Raw genomic sequence first — 25387 nt, 5'->3', positions numbered from 1 at the left:
CCTGGGGAGCAGAGCTCCAGATTTCCACTGCCTTTTATGTGGGAAAGAGTGCTAACCGATTTCACTCTGGAATGACTTAATTCCAATTTTAAGATTACATCGGGGAGGAGGTACAGGAGCCTGAAGACCCACACTCAACGATTCAGGAACAGCTTCCTCCCCTCCACCATCAGATTTCTGGACAGTCCACAAAGCCCTAGTTAGTTATTCCTTTTTTTGCACTGTATTTATTTTTTGTATTTTAGATTTTTGTCTTTGCACTGTACTGCTGCCGCAAAACAAGAGATTTCACGCCAATGATAATAAATATAATTCTGATTCTGACATTTTGGAATTCCCTCACCAGATCAGATGGTTTCTCCATATCTAGCTGATTAAATCCATTTACTATTTTAGACACCTCAGTTAGGCCATATCCAAGTGTCAAGGAAATGCATATCAAGTTGATGATAAACATTACTACAAACAGAACTACACCTTCCCAGAACCAAAGGGAGTTTCTTCAGATGGGGGCTGACCAAGCTTTTAAATATTTGAAGTATTTCATCCCCGTTGTTTTCTAGAACACTTGTGAAGACCAACATTCCGTCAGCTATTGCAGACTAGTTTTGATGCCCCTTTTGAGCATCTCTAACTCCATGCCTTCATTCACACGAGTAATTTACATACCCATCGATGTAACTGAAATAAACCTCGTCAAACTCCACCTTTCCGACTTTGAAGTCAAGATTTGTTGCATTGATATCATCAGTAACCTGCAAGATACGCAGTAATCATTTTCATTTTATAGTTCCTTTAAAATATCATTTTCTATGTCATATGCTGTCTCCTGCCCACCCACACCCGTGCTCTCTATAAATCTGCTAAATGGATGGTTTCTATTACACAAAATTTGATCAATTCTGCCCATTATTTTGAGTTTCACACTACAAATTGAGTCAAAATTTCCGGTAAAGGATGTTCTAAAATTATTTGTATTTAGGGAACAGAAGAGATTACAGATGCTGGAAATCTCAACCTGTCAAGATGAGGCTAAACACAGATTAGAAGAACAGCACCTCATATTCTGCCTTGGTGGTCTCCAACTTGACGGTACGAACATCAATTTCTCTAACTTGTGGTAACCACGCCCCTTTGCTCCTTCCTTTTTTTCTCCTTATCCCACCAGCCCCTATCACCCTATGTCCTTCCCCTCCCCCACCATTTGCCCATCATGGGTGACAAGGGAGGTGGAACAAGTAGTTAGGAGGAAGAAGGCAGCATACATCAGGTGTAAGCAGCAAGGATCAGACAGGGCTCGTGAGGAATATAGAGTAGCAAGGAGGGAACTTAAGAATGGGCTGAGGAGAGTGAGAAGGGGACATGAAAAGGCTTTAGCGAGTAGGGTTAAGGAGAATCCCAAGGCTTTTTACTCGTATGTGAAGGGCAGAAGGATGGCTAGAGTAACGGTAGGTCCAATTAAAGACAAAGGTGGGAGGATGTGTCTGGAAGCTGTGGAGGTGGTATTCACCAAGGAGAGAGGTCTTGATGATGCTGAGGACAGTGTTGGGAAGTGTTCTAGAGTATGTAGATATCAAGAGAGAGAATGTGTTGGAGCTGTTAGAAAATATTAGGACAGATAAGTCCCAGGGGCCTGACGGAATTTTCCCCAGGCTGCTCCGCAAGGCAAGGGAGGAGATTGCCGAACTGTTAGCTAGGATCTTTGAGTCCTCGTTGTCCAAGGGAATGGTACCGGAGGATTGGAGGGTGGCGAATGTTGTCCCCTTATTCAAAAAAGGTAGTAGGGATAGTCCAGGGAATTACAGACCAGTGAGCCTTACGTCTGTGGTGGGTAAGCTCTCAGAAAGGATTCTAAGAGATAGGATCTATGAGCATTTAGAGAATCATCGACTGATTAGGGACAGCCAGCATGGATTTGTGGAAGATCTTGCCTCACTAGCCTGATAAGAGTTCTTTGAGGAGGTGACCAGGAAGATTGATGATGGTAGTGCAGTAGATGTGGTCTACATGGATTTTAGTAAGGCGTTTGACAAGGTTCCGCATGGTAGGCTTCTTCAGAAGGTCAGAGGCCAAGGGATCCAGGTAGGCTTGGTCATGTGGATTCAGAATTGGCTTGCCTGTACAAATCAGAGGGTTGTGGTGGAGGGAGTGCATTCGGATTGTAGGGCTGTGACTAGTGGTGTCCCACTTTTTGTGATATTTATTAATGACTTAGATGAGGGGGTGGAAGACTGGGTTAGCAAGTTTGCAGATGACACAATGATTGGTGGTGCTGTGGATAGTGTGGAGGGCTATTGAAGCTTACAGAGGGATATTGATAGGATGCAGAGCTGGGCTGACAAGTGGTAGATGGAGTTCAATCCGGAGAAGTGTGAGGTGGTACACTTTGGAAGGACAAACTCCAAGGTGGAATACAAGGTAAATGGCAGGATTCTGGGCAGTGTAGAGGAGCAGAGGGATCTGGGGGTTCATATCCACACATCACTGAAAGTTGCCACACAGGTGGATAGGGTAGTTAAGAAAGCTTATGCGATGTTAGCTTTCATAAGTCGTGGGATCGAGTTTAAGAGCTGCGAAGTAATGATGCAGCTTTACAAAACTCTGGTTAGACCACATTTAGAGTACTATGTCCAGTTCTGGTCGCCTCATTATAGGAAGGATGTGGAGGCGTTGGAAAGGGTGCAGAGGAGATTTACCAGGATGCTGCCTGGATTAGAGAGTATGGATTATGAGGATAGACTAAAGGAGCTAGGGCTTTACTCATTGGAGAGGAGGAGGATGAGGGGAGACATGATAGAAGTGTACAAAATATTAAGAGGAATAGATAGAGTGGACAGCCAACACCTCTTTCCCAGGGGACCAATGCTCAATACAAGAGGGCATGGCTTTAAGGTAATGGGTGGGAAGTTCAAGGGTGTCGGAGGGAGGTTTTTCACCCGGAGAGTGGTTGGGGCATGGAATGAGCTGCCTGGGGTGGTGGTGGAGGCTGATACATTGGGCAAGTCCAAGAGATTGTTAGGTAAGCATATGGAGGAATTTAAGATAGAGGGATATGTGGGAGGAAGGGGTTAGATAGTTAGTGGTTTGAAGGTCGGTATAACATGGTGGGCCGAAGGGCCTGTATTGTGCTGTATTATGGTTCCCTTCTCCACCTCCTCCCCCCACCCCCCCCCCCCATGGTCCTGTCCTATCAGATTCCATTTTCTTCAGCTCTTTGTCACTTTCACCAATCGCCTCCCAGCTTCTTGCATCACTCCCACTCTCCCCCCTCTCTCACCTGCCTATCACCCCCCCTCACCTGGATCCACCTGCCAGCTCTTGCTCCACCCCTTCCCCCCACTTTTTTTATACTGGTTATCTGCCCTCTTTCTTTCCTTCCAGTCCAGATGAAGGGTCTCAACCTCCACAGATGCTGCCTGACCTGCTGAGTTCCTCCAGCCTTTTGTGCGTTGCTTGTATTTAGGGAAGTTGCGTTTAGATCTTTACAGGAATTGGCCCCAGACAATACCACTACAAAAATCAACCAATGCTGCTGAACAAATCAAACCAAGTGGAGAAACCAGTGATAACACAATAAGAAAATGTCTATCTCCTGGGGTACCTTGATCCAACAGCACACAGCGGTTTGGAAAAATGGCACCAACTGAATGCAAAGCACAAGAACTCTACAAGTCCTTCAAAAAAAAAGCTGTATTAGGTAAGACCAGAAGATCACACACAATGTTCCATGTTAAAAGGCATGTGTGACTCCCTTTACTTCCAGCATCACGAACACTCCCACATAACAACACCTACAATGTCGTAAAATGTCCTAAGGTTAAAGCATAATCAGACCAAGAACTGAAACTGGGCCATAGAGAGAATATTAGGTCAGCTTAAAAAAAAGGTTTGGTCAGAGGTAAATTCATATTGCACCTTAAAGAGGTAGAGCGAAAGAAGTTTAATGGGGAGAAATTCAGAATTTAAAGGCCACAGTGCTAAAGGGAGAGCTGCAGATGAGAGGCCAAGGAAGTAAGGAAAGTAATCTGGGCCCACTGGAATATCACAGAGCAAATTCCCTGAACTCTCATTTTGCGGGGTCCTCAGTGGCTCATCAACTATTGGAACCTCATCGTCACACAAACTGAAGTTAAAACTAATCTAGCAATGCAAAGTAATGAACATACAGAAGATCTAAAATAAAAACAGAAAATATTGGATACATCTAGCTCAGGTAGCATTGTGTTGACTCTTAAAACCAGATTATTAATTTAAGATGGAAAAAAAATCAAACTACTCACCTCTTGAGCCTCTTTGAATAGATCAAACATATTCTCCATGTCTATGAATGAACTCTGGATCATCCTGTAGGAAAACAAAGGTGAGACAATTGTACTTTTCAAGAAGTCTCAAGGACTCATGTAAAAGAAATCACGGATTGTACCAGCTACCAAGATGGTCAGCTTTTTGTGAGAGGGTTTGACTACTTCTCAGCCACAGGGTCTTCTGTGCCACGAGGCAAGCTCTAGTGGAGTCATTCTAATTGTTGCAACTACAAGCTTGTATCATGTTTCTGTTTACCATAATGAGTTGTACCATATTAGAAGAGAATCCCTAAGGAAGAAAGACTTGAGGGAGAGCTAGCTAACTGGATTCATGATTGGCTTGATGGTAGAAAGCAGAGGGTAATGGTGGAAGGCCGTTTCTCAGACTGAAGGCCTGTGACTGGTGGTGTGCCTCAGGGGTCAGTGTTGCAACCTTTGTTGTTTGTTATGTATATAAACAATTGGATGAGAATGTACAAGGCTTGGTTAGTAAGTCTGTGGATGATAACAAAATAGGTGGTATTGTAGCCAGTGAATAAAGTTATCAAAAATTACAGGGGTATCTTGATCAGCTAGGTAATTGGGTTGAGGAGTGGCAAATGGCGTTCAATCCAGATAAATGTGAGCTGTGGCATTTTGGGAAGTCAAACCAGGGTAGGTGAATGGTAGTGCCCTGGGGAGAATTGTGGAACAGAGGGACCTAGAACAGCTGCATATTTCACTGAGAGTGGAGTCACAGGTGACAGGATGGTGAAGGCAGCATTTGGTGCGCTGGCCTGCATCAGTCAGGGCATTGAATACAGAAGTTGGGATGTTATGTTGCACTTGTACAAATTGTTGCTGAGGCCACACTTAGATAAGATAAGATCTTTATTAGTCACATGTACATCGAAACACACAGTGAAATACATGTTTTGTGTAGTGATTTTTTGGGGTGCAGCCCTCAAGTGTCGCCACGCTTCCGGCGCCAACATAGCATGCCCATAACTTCCTAACCTGTACGTCTTTGGAATGTGGGAGGAAACCGGAGCACCCGGAGGAAGCCCACGCAGACACGGGGAGAACGTACAAACTCCTTACAGACAGTGGCCGGATTTGAACCCGGGTCGCTGGCGCTGCAAAGCATTATGCTAACCACTATGCTACCGTGCCTGCCGTGCATGCTGTGCCATCCAGTACTTGGAGTACTGGATTCAGGTTTGGTCACTCTGATATAGGAAAGACATCATTAAGCTGGAAAGAGTGCAAAGAAGATTTACAAAATTGTTGCAGGGACTCGAGGGCCTGAGTTATAGGGAAAGGTTGGGCAGGCTAGGACTTTATTCATTGAAATGTAGGAAACTGAGGTGTATAAGATCATGAGAGGCATAGAAAGGGTGAATGCACACAGTCTTTTTCCCAGGGAAAGGGAACCAAAATTGAGAGGGCATAGATTTAAGGTGAGAGGGGAAAGATTTAAAAGGGACATGAGGAGCAACTTCTTTGCACAGAAGGTGGTACGTATACAGAACAAGCTGCCAGAGTAAGTAGTTGAGTTTGGAGGGATATGGGCCAAACAAGACTAGCTTAGATGGGCACTTTGGTCGGTATGGAGGAGTTAGGTCGAAGGGCCTGTTTCCATGCTGAGTTACTCTATGACTTGTACTAACATTGAGACGCACTTAAGCACTTTACAATGAATATATTTTTTGTAGCGCAGTAATGTTACAATGTGAAACAGGGAGTAGCTAATTTGCACACAGCAAACTTCCACAAACAGCAATGAGATATATTACAAAATAATCCACTATGATATTTCAATAGAGAGATAGATATTGGCTCCTGAACCAAGAACTCCCCTATTCTTCAATTAGCACCATGTAACTTTCACTTTAGCAGGGCCTCAGTTTAACATTTCATCACATAAACACCTCTGTCAGTGCAGCACAGTGAGTGTTAAATGGGATTTTGTCCTCAAGTCACTGGAGTGGGATCTAAATTCTCATCCTCTGGCTATCAAGCCATGGCTGACACAGAATCCAAGTTGATTAATTGGTTTCACCTGGTAGATGGCAATGGAATTTCTCTTGATCGCAAAGTGTATTTGAGAATGGCCATGGTCAAATAGCCTTTGTTTGTCCTTATGGAGGGCTGTCAGAGGTTACAGCGGGACATAGATAGGATGCAAAGCAGGGCTGAGAAGTGGCAGATGCAGTTCAACCCAGATAAGTGTGAAGTGGTTCATTTTGGTAGGTCAAATATGATGGCAGAGTATAGTATTAATGGTAGGACTCTAGGCAGTGTGGAGGATCAGAGGGATCTTGGGGTCCGAGTCCATAGGATGCTCAAAGCAGCTGCACAGGTTGACTCTGTGGTTAAGAAGGCATATGGTGTATTGTCCTTCATCAATCGTGGAATTGAATTTAGGAGCCGAGAGGTAATAATGCAGCTATACAGGACCCTGGTCAGGCCCCACTTGGAGTACTGTGCTCAGTTATGGTCACCTCACTACAGAAAGGATATGGAAGCCATAGAGAGGGTGCAGAGGAGATTTACAAGGATGCTGCCTGGATTGCGGAGCATGCCTTATGAAAGCAGGTTGAGGGAACTCGGCCTTTTCTCCTTGGAGCGACGGAGGATGAGGGGGGACTTGATAGAGGTCTATAAGATGATGAGAGGCATTGATCGGGTAGATAGTCAGAGGCTTTTTCCCAGGGCTGAAATGGTTGCCACAAGAGGACACAGGTTTAAGGTGCTGGGGAGTAGGTATAGAGGAGATGTCAGGGGTAAGTTTTATACTCAGAGAGTGGTGAGTCTGTGGAATAGGCTGCTGGCAACAGTGGTGGAGGCGGATACGATAGGGTCTTTAAGAGACTTTTGGATAGGTACATGGAGCTGAGAAAAATAGAGGGCAATAGGTCTCTAAGGGACATGTTTGGCACAGCTTTGTGGGCTGAAGGGCCTGTATTGTGCTGTAGGTTTTCTATGTTTCTATGTTTATTCATTTACAGAAGCAGCACTTATTATCCACATCTAGTGGCCAGCAAGCTTCTTAAGTTGCTGCAGTCTTTCAGGTGAATATGTTCCCATTGTGTTGGGTAGGGAGTTCCATGACTTAGCAACTACAATGAAATGATAACGTATTTCAAAGTCATCTCCTGCCCTTGTTGTCCAAGGTGATAAATCATAGAACAGTACAGCACAATGCAGGCCCTTCGGCCCACAATGTTGTGCAGCCTTTAAACCTCGCCTAAGACTAATTTAAATTTCCTTCATATGCTTAGCTAGCGATCTCTTGAATTTGACCAACATACCTGCCTCCACCACCGCCCCAGGCAGCGCATTCCATGCCCCAACCACTCTCTGGGTAAAAATCCTTCCTCTGATATCTCCCTTGAACTTCCCACCCATTACTTTAAAGCCACGCCCTCTTGTATTGAGCATTGGTGCCCTGGGAAAGAGGTGCTGGCTGTCCATTCTATCTATTCCTCTTAATATTTTGTACACCTCTATCATGTCTCCTCTCATCCTCCTTCCCTCCAAAGAGTAAAGCCCTAGCTCCCTTAGAGTCTCTCCTCATAATACATACTCTCTAAACCAGGCAGCATCCTGGTAAATCTCCTCTGCACCCTTTCCAACGCTTCCACATCCTTCCTATAATGAGGCGACCAGAACTGGACACAGTACTGTGGTCTAACTGGAGTTTTATAGAGCTACATCATTACCTCACGGCTCTTAAACTCGATCTCACGACTTATGAAAGCTAACATCCCATAAGCTTTCTTAACTACCCTATCCACCTGTCAGGCAGCTTTCAGGGATCTGTGGATATGAACCCCCAGATCCCTCTACTCCTCCACACTACCCAGAATCCTGCCACTAACTTTGTACTCCGCCCTGGAGTTTGTCCTTCCAAAGTGTACCACCTCACACTTCTCTGGATTAAACTCCATCTGCCACTTCTCAGCCCAGCTCTGCATCCTATCAATGTCCCTCCGCAATCTTCGACAATCCTCCACACTACAACACCACCAACCTTTGTGTCATCTGCAAACTTGCCAACCCACCCTTCTACCCCCTCATCTAAGTGATCGATATTTGAGGAGATGTCAAAGAACCCTTGATGAATTGCTGCAATGCACTTTGCAGATGATAATGCAGTGTCACAGTACAAGAATACAGGAGGAAGCCACTCAGCCTCTCAAGGCTGCCCCGTCATTCAATATGAACAAGGCTAATCTATGTTGACCTCAACTCCTCTTCTGTGGTGGTTCCCTGTAAGCCTCAATTAATCAATCTTTCAAATAGTTAACTACCTTACATATATCTAATGATCTGGCCTCTACCATGCTCAGGAGCAGAGAATTACTGAGAGAATTGTCAGTGCAGGAGGGACTGAGTGTTTAGAGAGGTTGATGGTATGCCATTGTAGGTGGCTGCTTTGACCTAGATGGTGTTAAACTTCTTGGGTATTGTAGGACATGCACTCACCAAGCAAGCAGATAGTGTTCCAAGACACTCCCAACTTGATGCTATACTTGGTCAAATGGAGCCCTCCCTTTAATTCACCAAAGCACTTGCTGCATTTTGTCATGTGCTGTCTTTCACTGTCTGTTCCCAGCAATTTACAGAGGGAGGAAAAAAAGAGGTGAAGGGCCAAGATCAATCAAAGGACTGAATTCATATGCAAGTGACCAACATTTTGGGTACATTGATGAACACGAGAGAGAGGATAGGTTATAGAGAATTAAGTGGATAAAATAATTTAAAAAGAGCAGAATAAAAATAAGTGCAAAATAAGTGGGTGTTTATTTTTAGGTTTACTGTCATTTTATTATCAAGAACACAGGAACCTCATTTATTCATTGAAGTTACTTCTGCAACAAATAGCATTTTAAATAAATGAATGAACACAGATATATTTCCTAGAAGGAGTGGGTTTGAATGGACCTAAGCATCCGAGAACTCATTATTGATCATCTTGGCTGGGATTAAGGAGCTTTTGCAAATAGTTTAAGTTACACTTCACTGTGTTCTGAAGTGTCACATTCTCAGAAGCAGAGCCCTCTGAGACACAGTGAGGCTCTGCAAGCTTCTTATCACAAGCCAACTGGATGCTGTCGATACCACCTAGAACATAGAACAGTATAGCACAGGAGCATTCCCTTCTGCCCACAATGTCTGCACCGACCATGTTGCTGTCTGCCTGCACGTGGTCCATATCCCCCATTCCCTGCCTGTCCATGTATCTGTCTAAATACCTCTTAAACATTGCTATTGTATCTGCTTCTCCCACGTCCCTCCTGTGCTCCAAGTACTACCACTCTCTGTGTATAAAATAAACCTGCCTCACACATCGCCCTTAAACTTTTCGCCTTAAAGCTATGCCCTCTAGTATATGAAATTTCAATCCTTGGAAGAAGATTCTGATTATTTACCCTATCTACAACTCTCACACAATTTTATGAACTTCTGTCAGGTTGCCCCTCCACCTCCGATGCTCCAGAGAAAACAACCAAGTTTGTGCAACCTCTTCTTATAGCTCATAGCCTCCAATCCAGGCAGCATCCTGGTGAACCTCTTCTGCACCCCTCCACAGGCTACACACCCTTCCTGTAAACGCAGCAACCTGAGTTGCACACAATGAGCTGCGGCCTAACCAAAGTTTTATACAGCTGCAACACGACTTCCCGATTTCTGTCCTCAACACCCCGACCAATGAAGGCAAGTATGCCCCATGCCTTCTTTACCACCCTATCTACTTGTGTTGATACATTCAGCAAGCAATAGACTTGCACCCCAAAATCCTTCTGTGGTCTGCACATGAGGAAGTCGAGGATTGACTCCAGTTGCAGAGGGAGGTACAAAGGCCCAGGTCTTGAAACTTGATGATAAGTTGGTATGGGATAAGTGCTGAGCTGTAATCGATTAACAGCAGCCTGACATATGTGTTCCTGTTGTCCAGATGGTCCAGAGCAGAGTGAAGAGCCAGAGAAATCACATCTGCTTTTGACCTCTTGTGGTGGAAGGCAAATTGAAGCAGATTCAGGTCACCTCTGAGGCAGAAGTTGATTCACGCCAAAATCCAACCTCTCGAAGCACTTCATTACGGTTGATATAAGTGCTACCGGACGGTAGTCATTGAGGCAGGTCACCACGCTCTTCTTCGCCATTGATACAATAAATGCTTTTCTGAAGCACATGGGAAACACAGACTGCAGAAGCAAGAGGGTGAATATGTCTGTAAATACTCCAGCCAGTTGGTCCGCACAGATCTTTCGTACGTCACCAGGTACCTGTCTGGACCAGACGCCTTTCATGGGTTCACCTTCTTGAAGGAAGCCCAAACATCAGCTCAGAGACTGAGATTACAGGGTCATCCAGAGATGTGGGGGCTCGTCTGGATGTGTAATAGATCTCCCCGTCAAAGCGTGCATAAAAGGCATTGAGCTCATCCTGGAGTGAGGCTAACCGATCTCACCTTGTAGGAAGTAATACTATGCAAGCCCTGCCACAACTGCCAAACATCCATCTGTCAATATTCAGCATAGGACAATATAATCCATGTCACCTCAATGCAAAAATATTCACCTCATGTGGAGTGTTTTATAAAGTTTAAAATGTGATAGCAGCTACAGAAGAGTCAGGCTCATCTTTTGACTTTGAGAAAAATGAGACCAAGTTCTGTTCCTGAACAATAGGGAAGCACAGGAGCCCACTCTTGTTTCTCCTCAGAATACATTGATATCCCTGTGCCCCAGGAGCCCCAAATTCAACTATGGCTTGTTATACTGTATTACAATTAAGTTCAGCTACTTCAGGAGTGAATATGGGGAGTTCCTGGCCTATATCCCCTTACCAATTGAGGACAGATTAGATTAATAACCAATGGTCAGACATACAGCAAATTCTATAATCTGAAATATTCAGTGTTATTTCAACTGCAACTTACACTTAAAATAGTATGTTTAATGTGGCAAGATGTATCAAGGAGCTCCAAAAGGAGTGCAATCAGATAATAACTGACTCTGAGTGATAAGAGATACTGTCAGCTGCTGCAAGTTTTAAGAAGCATCTTAAGGCTGTGGAGAGTTGGAAGGGAATTCCAGAACCTAAACAGCCAAAAGCACAGTGGCTCTGGTGGGGTGGGGGGTAAAGGAAGCCATGATACGGAAGTAGCAAACTTAGTACACAGGGCTCCAGGAAGGTTACAGGTTGTTGTTGCCTTATCCTCCGTGCTTCCTGCTGACTACCTATCTTCATCAAGTTGAGCTGCGCACATCAGCACAATATGGAAACCAGCCTCCTCTCCACGGACTCAACCTATACTTCTCACTGCCAACATAATCAAAGCAGCCAGCATAACCAAAAACTCCACCCACCTTGGACATTCTCTCTTCTCCCCTCTCCCATCGGGCAGGATCAGAATCAGGTTTATTATCACTGACATATGTCGTGAAATGTGTTGTTTTGCAGCAGCAGTACAGTGCAAGACATAACAATTACTATAATTTACAAAAATAAATAAATAGTGCAAAAGAGGAATAACGAGGACTGTCATGGACTGTTCAGAAATCTGATGGCGGAGGGGAAGAAGCTGTTCATAAAATGCAAAATGGAAGATACAAAAGCCTGAAAGCACATACCACCAGGCTCAAGGACAGCTTCTATCCCACTGTTATGAGACTATTGAATGGTTCCCATGTATGATAAGATGGACTCCTGACCTCACAATCTACCTTGTTATGACTTTGCATCTTATTGTCTACCTTCAAATACACTTCCCTGTAGCTGTGACACTTTACTCTGTACTCTGTTATTGTTTTTACCTGTACTACCTCAATGCACTCTATACTAACTCAATGTATCTGCACTGTGTAATGAATTGATCTGCACAAACGTTATGCAAGACAAGTTTTTCACTGTAGCTCGGTACAAGTGACAATAATAAACCAATACCAATACAATCTACCTCATTACGACCTTGCTCTTTATTATTTGCCTGCATTGCACTTTCTCTGTAACTGTAACACTTTAATCTGCATTCTGTTATTGTTTTCCCTTGTACTACCTCGATGCACTGTGTAATGAATTGATCTGTATGAATGGTATGCAAGACAAGCTTTTCATTCTACCTCGGTACATGTGACAATAACAAACCAATTCCAATTCCTGTGTAGGAGTCTATCATTACAACTCCCATCCATGTCTGTGGCTGTGATAGAGACTAGAAAGACAGATGGTGGACACATCTGCTTCTGAAAGAACATCCCATGGTTGCCACAATGACCAGTTATAATAATGAAATAAACAAAAACAATCTCTCTGGGCATGAGCCCCAATGTATTTTACAGACGGTCACAATTCACCAGTGAGGGGATCAATTCAGTGTACTTCTTAACAGTTTCTCCACTTTCCTTACTGAGTTACAGTCTGTTGGGAGCTCGCTCAGCTCACTGCAGATGGTGCAGAACACAGTATCCACATTACGGAATTCTTGCTTCCCCATTAGCTTCTACAGATCTTCACCGCTGGTGCTCAATCTTTCTCTACCTCAACTCAGCTGCAGGTAGGAGGAAACCTAGTATCTAGCCAAAATCCTGCTTTCCATGTGTTGGTTTATTCAAGGCTGCTTAATTCCAAAAAACAGACAATAGGGTATGGTGAAAGTTCATTACTGGTCCATTGCTGTGAGACACAAAGACTTTGTTCACTGATAAGACCACATCCCCATAACATCCATCACACAGCAAAGGGTGATTATTATTCTTAAACTTACCTTCACAGATGTCCTCTCTTCTAAAGTTCAAGGGAGATATCAGAGGGAGGTTTTTTACCCAGAGAGTGGTTGGGGCGTGGAATGTGCTGCCTGGGGTGGTGGTGGAGGCAGGTACATTGGTCAAATTCAAGAGATTGCTAGATAAGCATATGGAGGAATTTAAAATAAAGGGATATGTGGGAGGAAGGGGTTAGACAGTCTTAGGCGAGGTTTAAAGGTCAGCACAACATTGTGGGCCGAAGGGCTTGTATTGTGCTGTACTGTTCTATGATTCTGTTCTAAAAACATTGATTCTCCTCAGAATACACTGACATCTCTGTGCCCCAGGATCCCCAAAATAAACTATTACAGTTAAGTTCAGCTATTTCAGGAAGGCTCAAGGAGTGAATATGGGGAGTTCTAGACCTATATCCCCTATCAGCTGAGAATATGTTAGATTATTAAACGATTGTCAGGCACAGAGCAAATTCTATAATTTGAAATGTTCAATGTTATTTCGACTGCAACTTGCACTTTAAACAGCATGTCTAATGGACGTTGCCTGTATTTGGATACATTTAAGAATAGGAAGGGTTTAGAGGGATATGGGCCAAACACAGACAAATGGGCCTAGCTTGGTGCGCACCATGATCGGCGTGGATGAGTTGGGCCAAAGGGCCCGTTTCCATGCTGTGTTACTCTATGACTCTACGTCACTGAAAGCATCCCAATAATTGTACAAAATCAGGGAGCAATTTAAAACAATGACCAGAGAGAAAAAAAAATAGGAAACAAACAGGACAAAGGGCTGAAAAGTCTCCCAGTCTTGATGCACTCCATCCCAGAATCTTAAAAGTGGCTGCAGAGATAGTGGATATATTTGTTGTGAACTCCCCAAATTCCCTAGATTCTGAATAGATTCCAGCAACTAAAAATGGAACAACCTTATTTTAGAAAAAAGTGAGGGAGAGACAGTAAGCAAGAAACTAACACCTCTCATCAAGAAAACACTGGGATGCATTACCAGGAGCAGAGCTGCAAGCAAACTGTAGCTCCATACAGAGGGTGGCAATTTGGTAAGCGAGTGAATTGGGTAGAGTGCGAGAGGACTGCTTTGCACAACTGGCATTAACTAGCAGGAAAAGTTTAAAAGTCAGCGTGACATGTGGTGACTCTGGAGGCAACGTCAGGATTCAAAAACATTGCAGAGGAAGGTCCTGATTTGCAAGTACAATCAGGTAATTTTAATATTTTTACTACTTCTTCAGTTCATTAGCTTAGGTAGCATTGAGTGAAGTAATGCCCCAACTGTGATTAATATTCTTTAATTAAGGGGAATAACGAGGAAGCTTGATTTAAGGTAATTCATGGCAGGAAAGCTCGAACCCATGGAAGGTTTCTGCACTTCTGCACTATATGGGAAGTCAGGGACACTTTCAATGTATACGAAGAATTTCAGATCAGCCAGGATCATATTGAATGGAACAGCAGGCTTGAGCAGTGAATAGCCTACACCTGTTCCTTGTTCATAGCGGTTAGTGTAAAGCTATTACAGTGTCAGTGACCTAGATTCAATTCCCACTGCTGCCTGTAAGGAGTTTGTACGTTCTCCCCGTGTCTGCGTGAGTTTCCTCTGGGTGCTCCGGTTTCCTCCCACATTCCAAAGACGTACAGGTAAGGACCTGTGGGCATGCTATGTTGGCACCAGAAGAGTGGCGACACTTACGGGCTGTCGCCAGCGCATTCTTAGCAACATAAAAAGACGTATTTCACTGTGTGTTTCGATGTACATGTTACTAATAAATAAATATCTTATACATCTTATCTTACAGTAGTAGCAAGGCATTTAGAAAACCAAAAGGCAATCAAGGAGAGCCAACATGGTCTTATGAAAGGAAAACAGTGCTTAACACATCTGTTAAAGTTCTCTGGGGATATACTAAATGGGGGGGGGGGGCAGAGATGATAAAATGGAACTAGTAGATGTAGTGTATTTGAACTTTAAAAAAGCATTTAATAAGATGCCACATAAAAAGATTACTGCAAAAGGTAGAAGCTCATGGAGTTGGACAATATGTTAACATAGAATATTGGCTAACTAACCAGCATAAATGGGTTATTTTGAGATTGGCAAGTTGTAACCACTACAGTCCCACAGGGATCAGGACTACAGCCTCAACTATTTACAATCTGTATTGATGAATGAGATGAAAGGACCAAGTGTATTGTCACCAAGTGTGCTGACGGTACAAAAACAGTTATTGCAGGAGCATGGCGTTAAAAATAGCAAAGTTTTGCACAACTATACGGAAGTTGGTGAAAGGGTACAGCAGTACCAAGTGCGGTTGTTTATATATCCTTATTTACAGAGGGATATATAATGCATTGGAGGCAGCTCAGGGAGACTTTACTAGGTTGATTCCTGGAATGAAGAAATTGTCTTCTGATGGTAAGCTGACTGGCTGAGCCTTAACTCATTATAGATTAGATAAATGAAAGGCAATTTAATGAAAATTCTCTACCCCAGAGACTTGTAGAGGCAGAATTACTAAGTACATTCAGGACCAAGGCAGGAAAAATTCAGGAGTCAAGGGTATGGGGAAAATGCAGAAAGGTGGAGTTGAGGCCAAGATCAGATAAGCCATGATCATATTGAGTGCTCCTGCTTTTATTTGTTACATCTTATAAGTCGATCAGGACAAGGACGGGTATTAGAATATAAAGCAGAACAGAAAGCAATTAGCCAAATGACTTTTCCTTCATATGCAGAAGCATAAAAGTGTTGAGTGAGGGAGTGCTCGGCAGTGTCAGGGGTTAACACACTGAGGGGGTGCACAGTGGAACTTGCGTGGGCAGTGGGGGAGGATGGCAAAAGCAACAAACATGTGGCAGCAAAACAGAATTGCAATGAAGGAAGGAGGGTGTTACAGCAAAGATTTGGGGTCCTTGAGGTAAAAGGCAATAATTGAGACCACTTACCTGTAATACGTCCCAAACCAATAAAGTGGTGTGTAAAGCTGAATGATATAGGTCCCAAACAGGACAAAGTCACCAACCTGCAGAGAAAAACAAGGAAAGACAATTATTTAGAATGATTAGAGAGTCTTAAAAACATGATTAGAAAGATGGCAGATGGAGTTTAATCTGGGCAAGTGTGAGGAGTTGCACTTTGGGAGGTCAAATGTAAGGCAAAAGTCATCTGTCCCTAAAAATCATAAATTTATGTCTCATACATCCTGTCCCTAAGAATCCTCTCCAATAGCTTGTCCACAACTGATGTAAGACACACTGGTCTATGATGTCCGACATCTCCCCTAGACTTTCCTCCTCTGACCTTAAACTGATGTCCTTTGGTATTGGCTATTGCCGCCATGGGGAATAATTGCTGGCTGTCCACTCTGTCTATGCCCCTCATAATCTTATACACCTCTATCAAGTCGCCTCTCATCCTGTGTCGCTCCAGAGAGAAAAGCCCTAGCTCCCTCAACCTTTCCTCGTAAGACATGTTCTCTAATTCAGGCAGCATCCTGGTAAGTTTCCTCTGCACCCTCTCTAAAGCTTCCCCATCCTTCTTATAATGAGGTGACCAGACTTTGAACCTTGTCAAATGCCTTACTAAAGTCCATTTACACCACATCCACCGCTCTACCTTCATCAAATTGTTTTGTCACCTCCTCAAAAAACTCAATTAGGCTTGTGAGGCACGACCTGCCCCTGACAAAGCCATGTTGACTATCCCTAATAAGATGATGCTTCTCAAATGCTCATAAATCCTGTCCCTAAGAATTCTCTCCAATAGCGTGACCACCACTGACGTAAGACACACTGGTGTCTTACCCATTACACCAACGGTGTAATCCTCATTACCTCTCTTGAACAACGGAACAACATTTGAAATCCTCCAATCCTCTGGTACCACTCCTGTGGCCAGTGAGGTCGCAAATATCATCATCAACGCCCCAGCAACTTCGTCCCTCACTTCCCATGGTAACCTGGGGCATATCCCGTCCAGCCCTGGGGACTTATCTATCCTAATGTTTTTCAGAAGCTCCAACACTACTTGTTTCTTAACCTCAACATGCTCCAGTGCATTAGCCTGTTCTACACTGACCTCACATTCGTCAAAGTCCCTCTCCCTAGTGAGTACTGAAACATGGTATTCATTAAGGACCTCCCCTATCTCCTCTGCATCCAGGCACATTTCCCCCTATATGAGTGGTCCTACCCTCACTCCTGTATTTCTCCTGTCTTTCATGTACATGTAGAATGCCTTGGGGTTTTCCTTCAATCTACTTGCCAAGGCCTTCTCATGTCCCCTTCTAGCTCCCTAAATCCCTTTTTAAGCTTCTTCCTGGCTACCTTATAATTCTGAAGAGCCCTGCCTGATTCTTGCTTCCTAAACGAGTGTGCTTCCCTCTTCCTCTTGACTAAATGTTTCACCTCTCTTGTCAACCGTGGTTCCTTTACCCTGCCAGCCTTTCCCTGTCTCAGTGGGACAAACCCATCCAGAACCCCAGGCAAGTGGTCCCTAAACAGCCTCCACATTTCTGCTGTGCATTTCCCAAAGAGCATCCGTTCCCAATTTATGCTCCCAAGTTCCTGCCTAATACCGTCACAATTAGCCCTCCCCCAATTAAAAACCTTCCCATATCGTCTGCTCCTGTCCATGTCCATGGCTATGCTCAAGGTCAGGGAGTTGTGGTCACTACTCCCGAAATGCTCGCCCACTGAGAGGTATGTCACCTGACCAAGTTCATTGCCTAGTACTAGATCCAGTATGGCCTCTCCTCTAGATGGCCTGTCCACATCTGTGTCAGAAATCCTTCCTGGATATACCTAACAATTTCTGCCCCATCTAAACCTTTTGCACCAAGGAGGTGCCAATCAATATTAGAGAAGTTGAAGTCATCCATGATAACAACCCTGTTATTTTTCCAAAATCTGCCTACTTATCTGATTCCCGGTGTCCCGGTGGCTATTGGTGGGGTGGGGGGGGGGGGGGGGGGGGGGGGGGGGGGGTTGGTCTATAGAATACTCCCAATAGAGTGATTGTTCCCTTCCTGTTTCTGATTAATAGATAGGGTGGTATAAAAGGCGTACAGCATGCTTGCCTTCATTGATTAGGGCGTTGAGTAAAAAGTCAGGAAGTCATGTCAGACCTGTATAAAACTTCGGTTAGTCTGTATCTGGAGTGTTGTGTGCTGTTCTGGTTGCCCCATTATGGAAGGACATGAAGGCTTTGGAGTGGGTGCAGAAGAGGTTCACCGGGATGCCGCCTGGATTATAGCTATAAGGAGAGATTGGACAAACCTGGATTGTTTCCTTTGGAGCATCAGAGGCCTGATATAAACCTGACAGAGGTTTATAAAATTATGAGAGGCATACATAGGGTAGATAGTCTAAGTATTTTTCCCAGGGTGGGAATGTCAAATACTAGAAGGCATAAGTTTAAGGTGAGAAGGGGAAAGTTTAAAGGGGATTTACGAGGCAAGTATTTTTTTTAAACACACAGAGAGTGGTAGCTGCCTGGAATGAACTGCCAGGGGTGGTGGTAAAAGCAGACACGATAGTGGGGTTTAAGAGGCACTTAGACAGGCAGATGAACACGCATGGAATGGAGGGATTTAGATCACGTGCAGGCAAGCAGGTTCAGTTTAATTTGACATCGTGGTCAGCACAGATATCATAGAATCACAGCACAATGCCCTTCGGCCCACAATGTTGTGCCAACCTTTAAACCACGCCTAAGACTATCTAACTCCTTCCTACCACATATCCCTCTATTTTAAATTCCTCCATATGCTTATCTAGCAATCTCTTGAATTTGACCAATGTACCTGCCTCCACCACGCCCCAGGCAGCGCATTCCATTCCCAACCACTCTCTGGGTAAAAAACCTTCATCTGATATCTCCTTTGAACTTCCCACCATGCCCTCTTGTATTAAGCATTGGTGCCCTGGGAAAGAGGCGCTGGCTGTCCACTCTATCTATTCCCCTTAATATTTTGTACACCTCTATCATGTCTCCTCTCATCCTCCTTCCCTCCAAAGAGTAAAGCCCTAGCTCCCTTAGTCTCTCCACATAATGCATACTCTCTAATCCAGGCAGCATCCTAGTAAATCTCCTCTGCACCCTTTCCAATGCCTCCACATCCTTCCTATAATGAGGCAACCAGAACTGGACACAGTACTCTAAGTATGGTCTAACCAGAGTTTTGTAGAGCTGCATCATTACCTCACGGCTCTTAAACTTGATCCCACAACTTATGAAAGCTAACATCCCATAAGCTTTCTTAACTACCCTGTCCACCTGTGAGGCAACTTTCAGGGATCTGTGGATATGAACCCCCAGGTCCCTCTGCTCCTCCACACTACCCAGAATCCTGCCATTAACTTTGTACTCTGCCTTGGAGTTTGTCCTTCCAAAGTGTACCACCTCACACTTCTCCAGATTGAACTCCATCTGCCACTTCTCAGCCCAGCTCTGCATCCTATCAATGTCCCTCTGCAATCTTTGACAGTCCTCTACACTATCCACAAAGGGCTCCACTATCCACTATCATGGGCCAAAGGCTGTTCCTGTGTTGTACTGTTCTATGTTCTGTGACTCATGGAATGAAGCAAGAGAGTGCAAAGAACTATTTGTAAGTTGTGTAGGACAAGTTATAACGTACACCAACAGAGTATAAAATAAAGGGTAGTAACAGGCAGACCCACACCATATAAATATATTGGTGGGCACCTGATGAGTTGTAACCTACAACACTACAGGCTGGAAGCTGGAAAATAGCATTAATCAGGAGGGTTTTTCAGCCAGCATGATCATGATGGGCTGAAAGGTTTTATTCTGTGCCATGAATTTCCATGACTCTGACAGTAGGAAACCACTTACCTGAAACTTTTTCTCAGTGACAAAGTAGGCACAGAGCAGTGATCCAACAAGCAGCCCAAGGCTAATGATCGCGTTCTGAGTTTGGTTTAAGACTGGGAGACTTGCAGTTGTTTTCCATTCTGCCACCTAGACAGAAGTAATATTGAAAGGTATGAGCAGCAGATTCAGGTCCACAATCCAGAATGAATGAATCACAACAGGAATGATCTGGCACTTGGATTGTTTTCTATATCCACGGTGAGTCCATTGGTCCCACAGCTGCCTTAACTATACTTCATTTCTTCAGTTTCTTAACATCCATTGCTTCAGTTCTGATTTTGCCTTCTTCCATACCATTACTTATGAATCATGAGTCATGAACTAAAAGCCAATTGCAAGATAGATTTGAAAATTAATTAAAAGGTGTACAAAGTATTTAAATGAATATTTCAAAATTTTCAATGTTCCACTCCAGTAAAAATCTTCACATTAAAATGAGTCCATGCTTGATTGATGAAAGGTACCAAATTTTAAAAAAAATGGTTTATAATATTGCTAGGCAGAGTATACAGTGAGGTTTGGGAAATTTTAAGAACCAGCAACAATGATCACAACTGATATAAAGAGGGATAAATACAAGAACAAAAGTAGTAGAGGAGGCTGTACAGCCCCTTAAGCTGGCTCCATCATTTCTAAGATCATGACATATCCTTTATCTAGTCTCTTTCCCATCTGCCCTCAACATCACACGATTCCCTTAGTGTCCAACTATCTATACATCCTAAGGCTGGTTATGCTCAATGTTTGTAAACAGTTCTCCAGCAGCACGGTAGCGTAGCAGTTAGCGTAACGTTATTACAGTGCCAGTGACCTGGGTTCAATTCCCACCGCTGTCTGTAGGGAGTTTGTACATTCTCCCCCTGGCTGCATGCGTTTTCTCCCACATTCCAAAGACGTACAGGTTAGGAAGTTGTGGGCATGCTATGTTGGTGTTGGAAGCGTAGCGACACTTGTGGACTGCCCCCAGAACACTCCATGCAAAAGATGTATTTCACTGTGTGTTTCGATGTACATGTAATTAATAAAGATATCTTATATCTTATAAAAAGTTTAATCTCTTCCCAGCTCTGAATGTCCAACCTCTTATCCCGAGACTATGTTCCTAGTCTAAACTTTCTGGTCTGTGGAAGCATCCCTCAGCACCTGCCTTATTGATCCCTCTTGGAGTATTGCAAGTCCAAATGATATTATTTCTCAATGTTCAAAGCTCTGGCGTGGCACAGGCAACAGATACAACCTGCATGATGGGTGCACTGCAGCCCTCACTACCAGGAGCTGGTGCAAGTGCAGATCTGAGTGCAAGAACCTTGTGGTACAACAGTAGAGTTAAACTAATGGAGCAGCCAAACTATTCTGTGGATTTATCATGATTCTGATGTTCTTACCTGATACTTCAGTATGGCGTCATTGAAACGGTTCACCTCATAACTCTCAGCATTGTAATACTTGACCTGAAGGAAAAGGAAGGTAGTCAGTTTTATGGTATCAGCTGTGCATGTTTCAGAAAGAAACACAACACTTAAGCCCATAGATGTAAACAAAGATTCAAATGCATTTGGAGACACAAGAAAGACTGCAGGTGATGGAAATATGGAGCAACACACAAAATGCTGGAGGAACTCAGTGGGTCAGGCAGCTCCTTCACATATAGTGTTACACCTGCCCCTACACTTCCTCCCTCACCACCATTCAGGGCCCTAAATAGTCCTTCCAGGTGAGGCAGCCCTTCACATGCGAATCCATCCGTATCATTTATGGCATCTGGTGCAGCCTCCTCTACATCGGTGAGACCTGACAGAGATTGGGGGATCGCTTCGTCAAGCACCCTTGCTCCGTTCGCCTTAACAACCAGGATCTTCTGATGTCCAGCCATTTTAATTCCACTTCCCATTCCCATACCATCATGTCTGTGCAGGTCCTCCTGTACTGCCAAGATGAGGCTAGACACCGAGGAACAGCACTTCATGTTTCGCCCTGGTAGTCTCCAATCTGACAGCACGAATATCGATTTCTCTACCTTCCAGTAACTACTCTCCTCTGCCCCCCCCCTTTGTTTTCCCTTATCCCACTGGCCCCATCACCCTTTCTCTTTCCCCTCCCCCTCGACCTGCCCATTACCCACATCGGTTAGTGTAACACTATTACAGCGCCAGCGACCCGGATTCAATTTCGGCCGCTGTCTGTAAGGAGTTTGTACGTTCTCCCCGTGTCTGCGTGGGTTTCCTCCGGGTGCTCTGGTTTCCTCCCACGTTCCAAAGACGTACGGGTTAGGAAGTTGCTGGCGTCTATGTTGGCGCCGGACGCGTGGCAACACTTGCGGGCTGCCCCCAGAACACTCTACGCAAAAGATGCATCTCACTGTGTGTTCGATGTACATGTGACTGATAAAGAGGTCTTATCTTATCCCTCCCTCCGGTTCCTCTCCTCTTTATTGCCTGGTCCACTGTCCCCTCCTATCAGATTCCATCTTCTTCACTTTCACCTACCACCTCCCAGCTTCTGACATCATTCCCTCTCCATTCCCCCCCCCCCCACACCTGCCTATCACCCCCTCCTCACCTGGATCCACCTATCACCTGCCAGCTTGTGCTCCACCCCCTCCCCCTACCTCTTTATACTGACCATCTCCCCTCTTTCTTTCCAGTCCTGATGAAGGTTCTCGACCCAAAACGTTGACTGTCCATTTCCCTCCACAAATGCTGCCTGACCCGTTGAGTTCCACTAGCATTTTGTGTGTTGATTCAAATGCATTTGGCTGATGCAGTCAGGTGGATTGCCAAGATCAATTTCAGCACTCTAAAATGTCAGTGCATGTGTGTGTGTGTATCCAGGTCGAGAAAGAGGAAGGAGGGGTGAAGAAAAGTAGGTTTGTGCAGCGTCTTAACTCACTATTGTAACGTGCCCATTCGTCAAACATGGAACAATTCCCAGAATAAGGCAATTGTCAAGTAGGCATATCAAGCACAGACTTTTGCACATGGAATGCACTAACTGATCAGTTAAATTTCAAATGATATTAAAAGAACACTAAACAGATGTGGGATGGTGATTCTGTACTCCCGGGTAGAGCTACACCAGACACACGGTCATTGAGCACTACGTTGTTATTCCTCTTTTGCACTATTTATTTATTTTTGTAACTTACCGTAATTTTTATGTCTTTACATCTTGCACTGTACTGCTGCCACAAAACAATTTCAGGACATATGTCAGTGATAATAAACCTGATTCTGACAAGAGACTGCAGATGCTGGAAACGTCGACAATTCCTTTCCTCCCACAGATGCTGCTTGACCCACTGAGTTCTTCCAGCAGATTGTTTGTTACACAAGACACATAAAGTTGACAAACTTGCTGGAGTTAGAAACATAGAAAACCTACAACATAATACAGGCCCTTCGGCCCACAAAGTTGTGCCGAACATGTCCCTACCTTAGAAATAACTAGGCTTACCCATAGTCCTCTATTTTACTCAGCTCCATGTACCTATACAAAAGTCTCTAAAAGACCCTATCGTATCCGCCTCCACCACCGTTGCCGGCAGCCCATTCCACGCACTCACCACTCTCTGAGTAAAAAACTTACCCCTGACATCTCCTCTGTACCTACTCCCCAGCACCTTAAATCTGTGTCCTCTTAGAACCATAGAAACCATAGAAAAACTACAGCACAGAAAACAGGCCATTCGGCCCTTCTAGTATGTGTCGAAACATTATTCTGCTAGTCCCATCTACCTACCCCCAGCCCCTACCCCTCCAGACCTCTCTTATCCATATATCTATCCAATTTACTCTTAAAAGTTAAGAGTGAGCCTGCATTTACCACATCAGATGGCAGCCCGTTCCACACTCCCACCACTCTTTGAGTGAAGAAGTTCCCTCTAATGTTCCCCCTAAACCTTTCCCCTTTCACCCTAAAGCCATGTCCTCTCGTACTTCTCTCTCCTAATCTAGGTGAAAAGAGCCTACTTGCATTAACCCTGTCTATGCCCCTCATCATTTTATAAACCTCTATCGTATCTCCCCTCATTCTTCTCCGCTCCAAGGAATAAAGTCCTAACATGCTCAATCTTTCCTTATAACTCAACTCCTGAAGACCCGGCAACATTCTTGTAAATCTCCTCTGCACTCTTTCAGTCTTACTGACATCCTTCCTGTAGTTTGGCGACCAGAACTGCACACAATATTCTAAATTTGGTCTCACCAATGACTCATACAACCTCACCAAAACATTCCAACTCCTATACTCAATACTTTGATTTATAAATGTCAGGATGCCAAAAGCCTTTTTTACAACCCTACCTGTGACTCTACTTTCAAGGAATTATGTATCTGAACTCCCAGATCCCTTTGCTCCTCCGCACTCCTCAGTGCCCTTCCATTTACTGTGTATGTCCTCCCTTGATTTGTCCTTCCAAAATGCAACACCTCACACTTGTCTGCATTAAATTCCATCTTCCATTTTCTGGCCCATTTTTCCATTAGGTCCAGATCCCTCTGCAAGCTTTGAAAGCCTTCCTCGCTGCCCACTACACCTCCAATCTTAGTGTCATCCGCAAAATTACTAATCCAATTTACCACATTATCTTCTAGATCATTGATATATACAACAAACAACAATGGCCCCAACACAGATCCCTGAGGCACACCACTAGTCACAGGCCTCCAATCTGAGAAACAACCATCCACAACCACTCTCTGTCTTCTCCCACTCAGCCAATTTCAAATCCGGTTTACAACCTTTCCATGGATACCCATTGACTGAACCTTCTGAACTAATCTCCCATGTGGGACCTCGTCAAAGGCCTTAGTAAAGTCCATGTAGACAACATCCACAGCCTTACCTTCATCTACTTTCTTAGTGACCTCCTCAAAAAACTCCACAAGATTCGTTAAACACGATCTACCACGCACAAAGCCATGCTGACTATCCTTAATCCTTGCCTTGTGGCAACCATTTCAGCCCTGGGGAAAAGCCTCTGATTATCCACACGATCAATGCCTCTCATTATCTTATACACCACTAACAGGTCACCCCTCGTCCCCTGTTGCTCCAAGGAGAAAGGCCGAGTTCCCTCAACCTGCTTTCATAAGGCCTGCTCCCCAATCCAGGCAGCATCCTTGTAAATCTCTTCTGCACCCTTTCTCTGGCTTCCACATCCTTCCTGTAAGTGAGGTGACCAGAACTGAGCACAGTACTCCAAGTGGGGTTCTTTGAGAATGTAACAAACAGAGGGAGGATGTTGAACTTCCAGAAGGCATTCAATAAGACGCCACAACTACAGCATAAGAGTGCACATGATTGGTATAGACAGAATACTGGCTTGGTATAAGTGGTTCATTTTGACACTGATATTCAGTAACTAGTAAGGTGCCATGGAGATAAATGTTGGGGCCCCAACTATTTAAATGACTT

The 25387-nt window shown here is 44.2% G+C and overlaps 1 protein-coding gene across 4 annotated transcripts in view; it reads right to left on the bottom strand.

Moving 5' to 3' along the window:
• Positions 1 to 25387, bottom strand: part of LOC127569523 (ATP-binding cassette sub-family B member 6-like) — a 549089-nt gene that overhangs the window by 455070 nt on the left and 68632 nt on the right. For all 4 annotated transcript variants that reach the window (XR_007956208.1, XM_052014249.1, XM_052014269.1 and 1 more), the window contains exons 9-13: positions 21358 to 21423; positions 19934 to 20059; positions 16021 to 16097; positions 4281 to 4344; positions 670 to 755 (exon numbers count right to left, since the gene is read on the bottom strand). Coding sequence is in view for 3 of the 4 variants with exons in the window: in XM_052014249.1 (XP_051870209.1) it covers positions 670 to 755; positions 4281 to 4344; positions 16021 to 16097; positions 19934 to 20059; positions 21358 to 21423 (419 nt within the window). In the remaining variant the exon portion in view is untranslated. The remainder of the gene's footprint in view (positions 1 to 669; positions 756 to 4280; positions 4345 to 16020; positions 16098 to 19933; positions 20060 to 21357; positions 21424 to 25387) is intronic.

This window comes from Pristis pectinata, chromosome 1 (genome assembly GCF_009764475.1).
Source record: "Pristis pectinata isolate sPriPec2 chromosome 1, sPriPec2.1.pri, whole genome shotgun sequence".
Lineage (NCBI taxonomy): Eukaryota > Metazoa > Chordata > Chondrichthyes > Rhinopristiformes > Pristidae > Pristis > Pristis pectinata.
The sequence above is the reverse complement of the archived record's forward strand: the minus strand, read 5'-3'. Positions and strand labels throughout refer to the sequence as shown.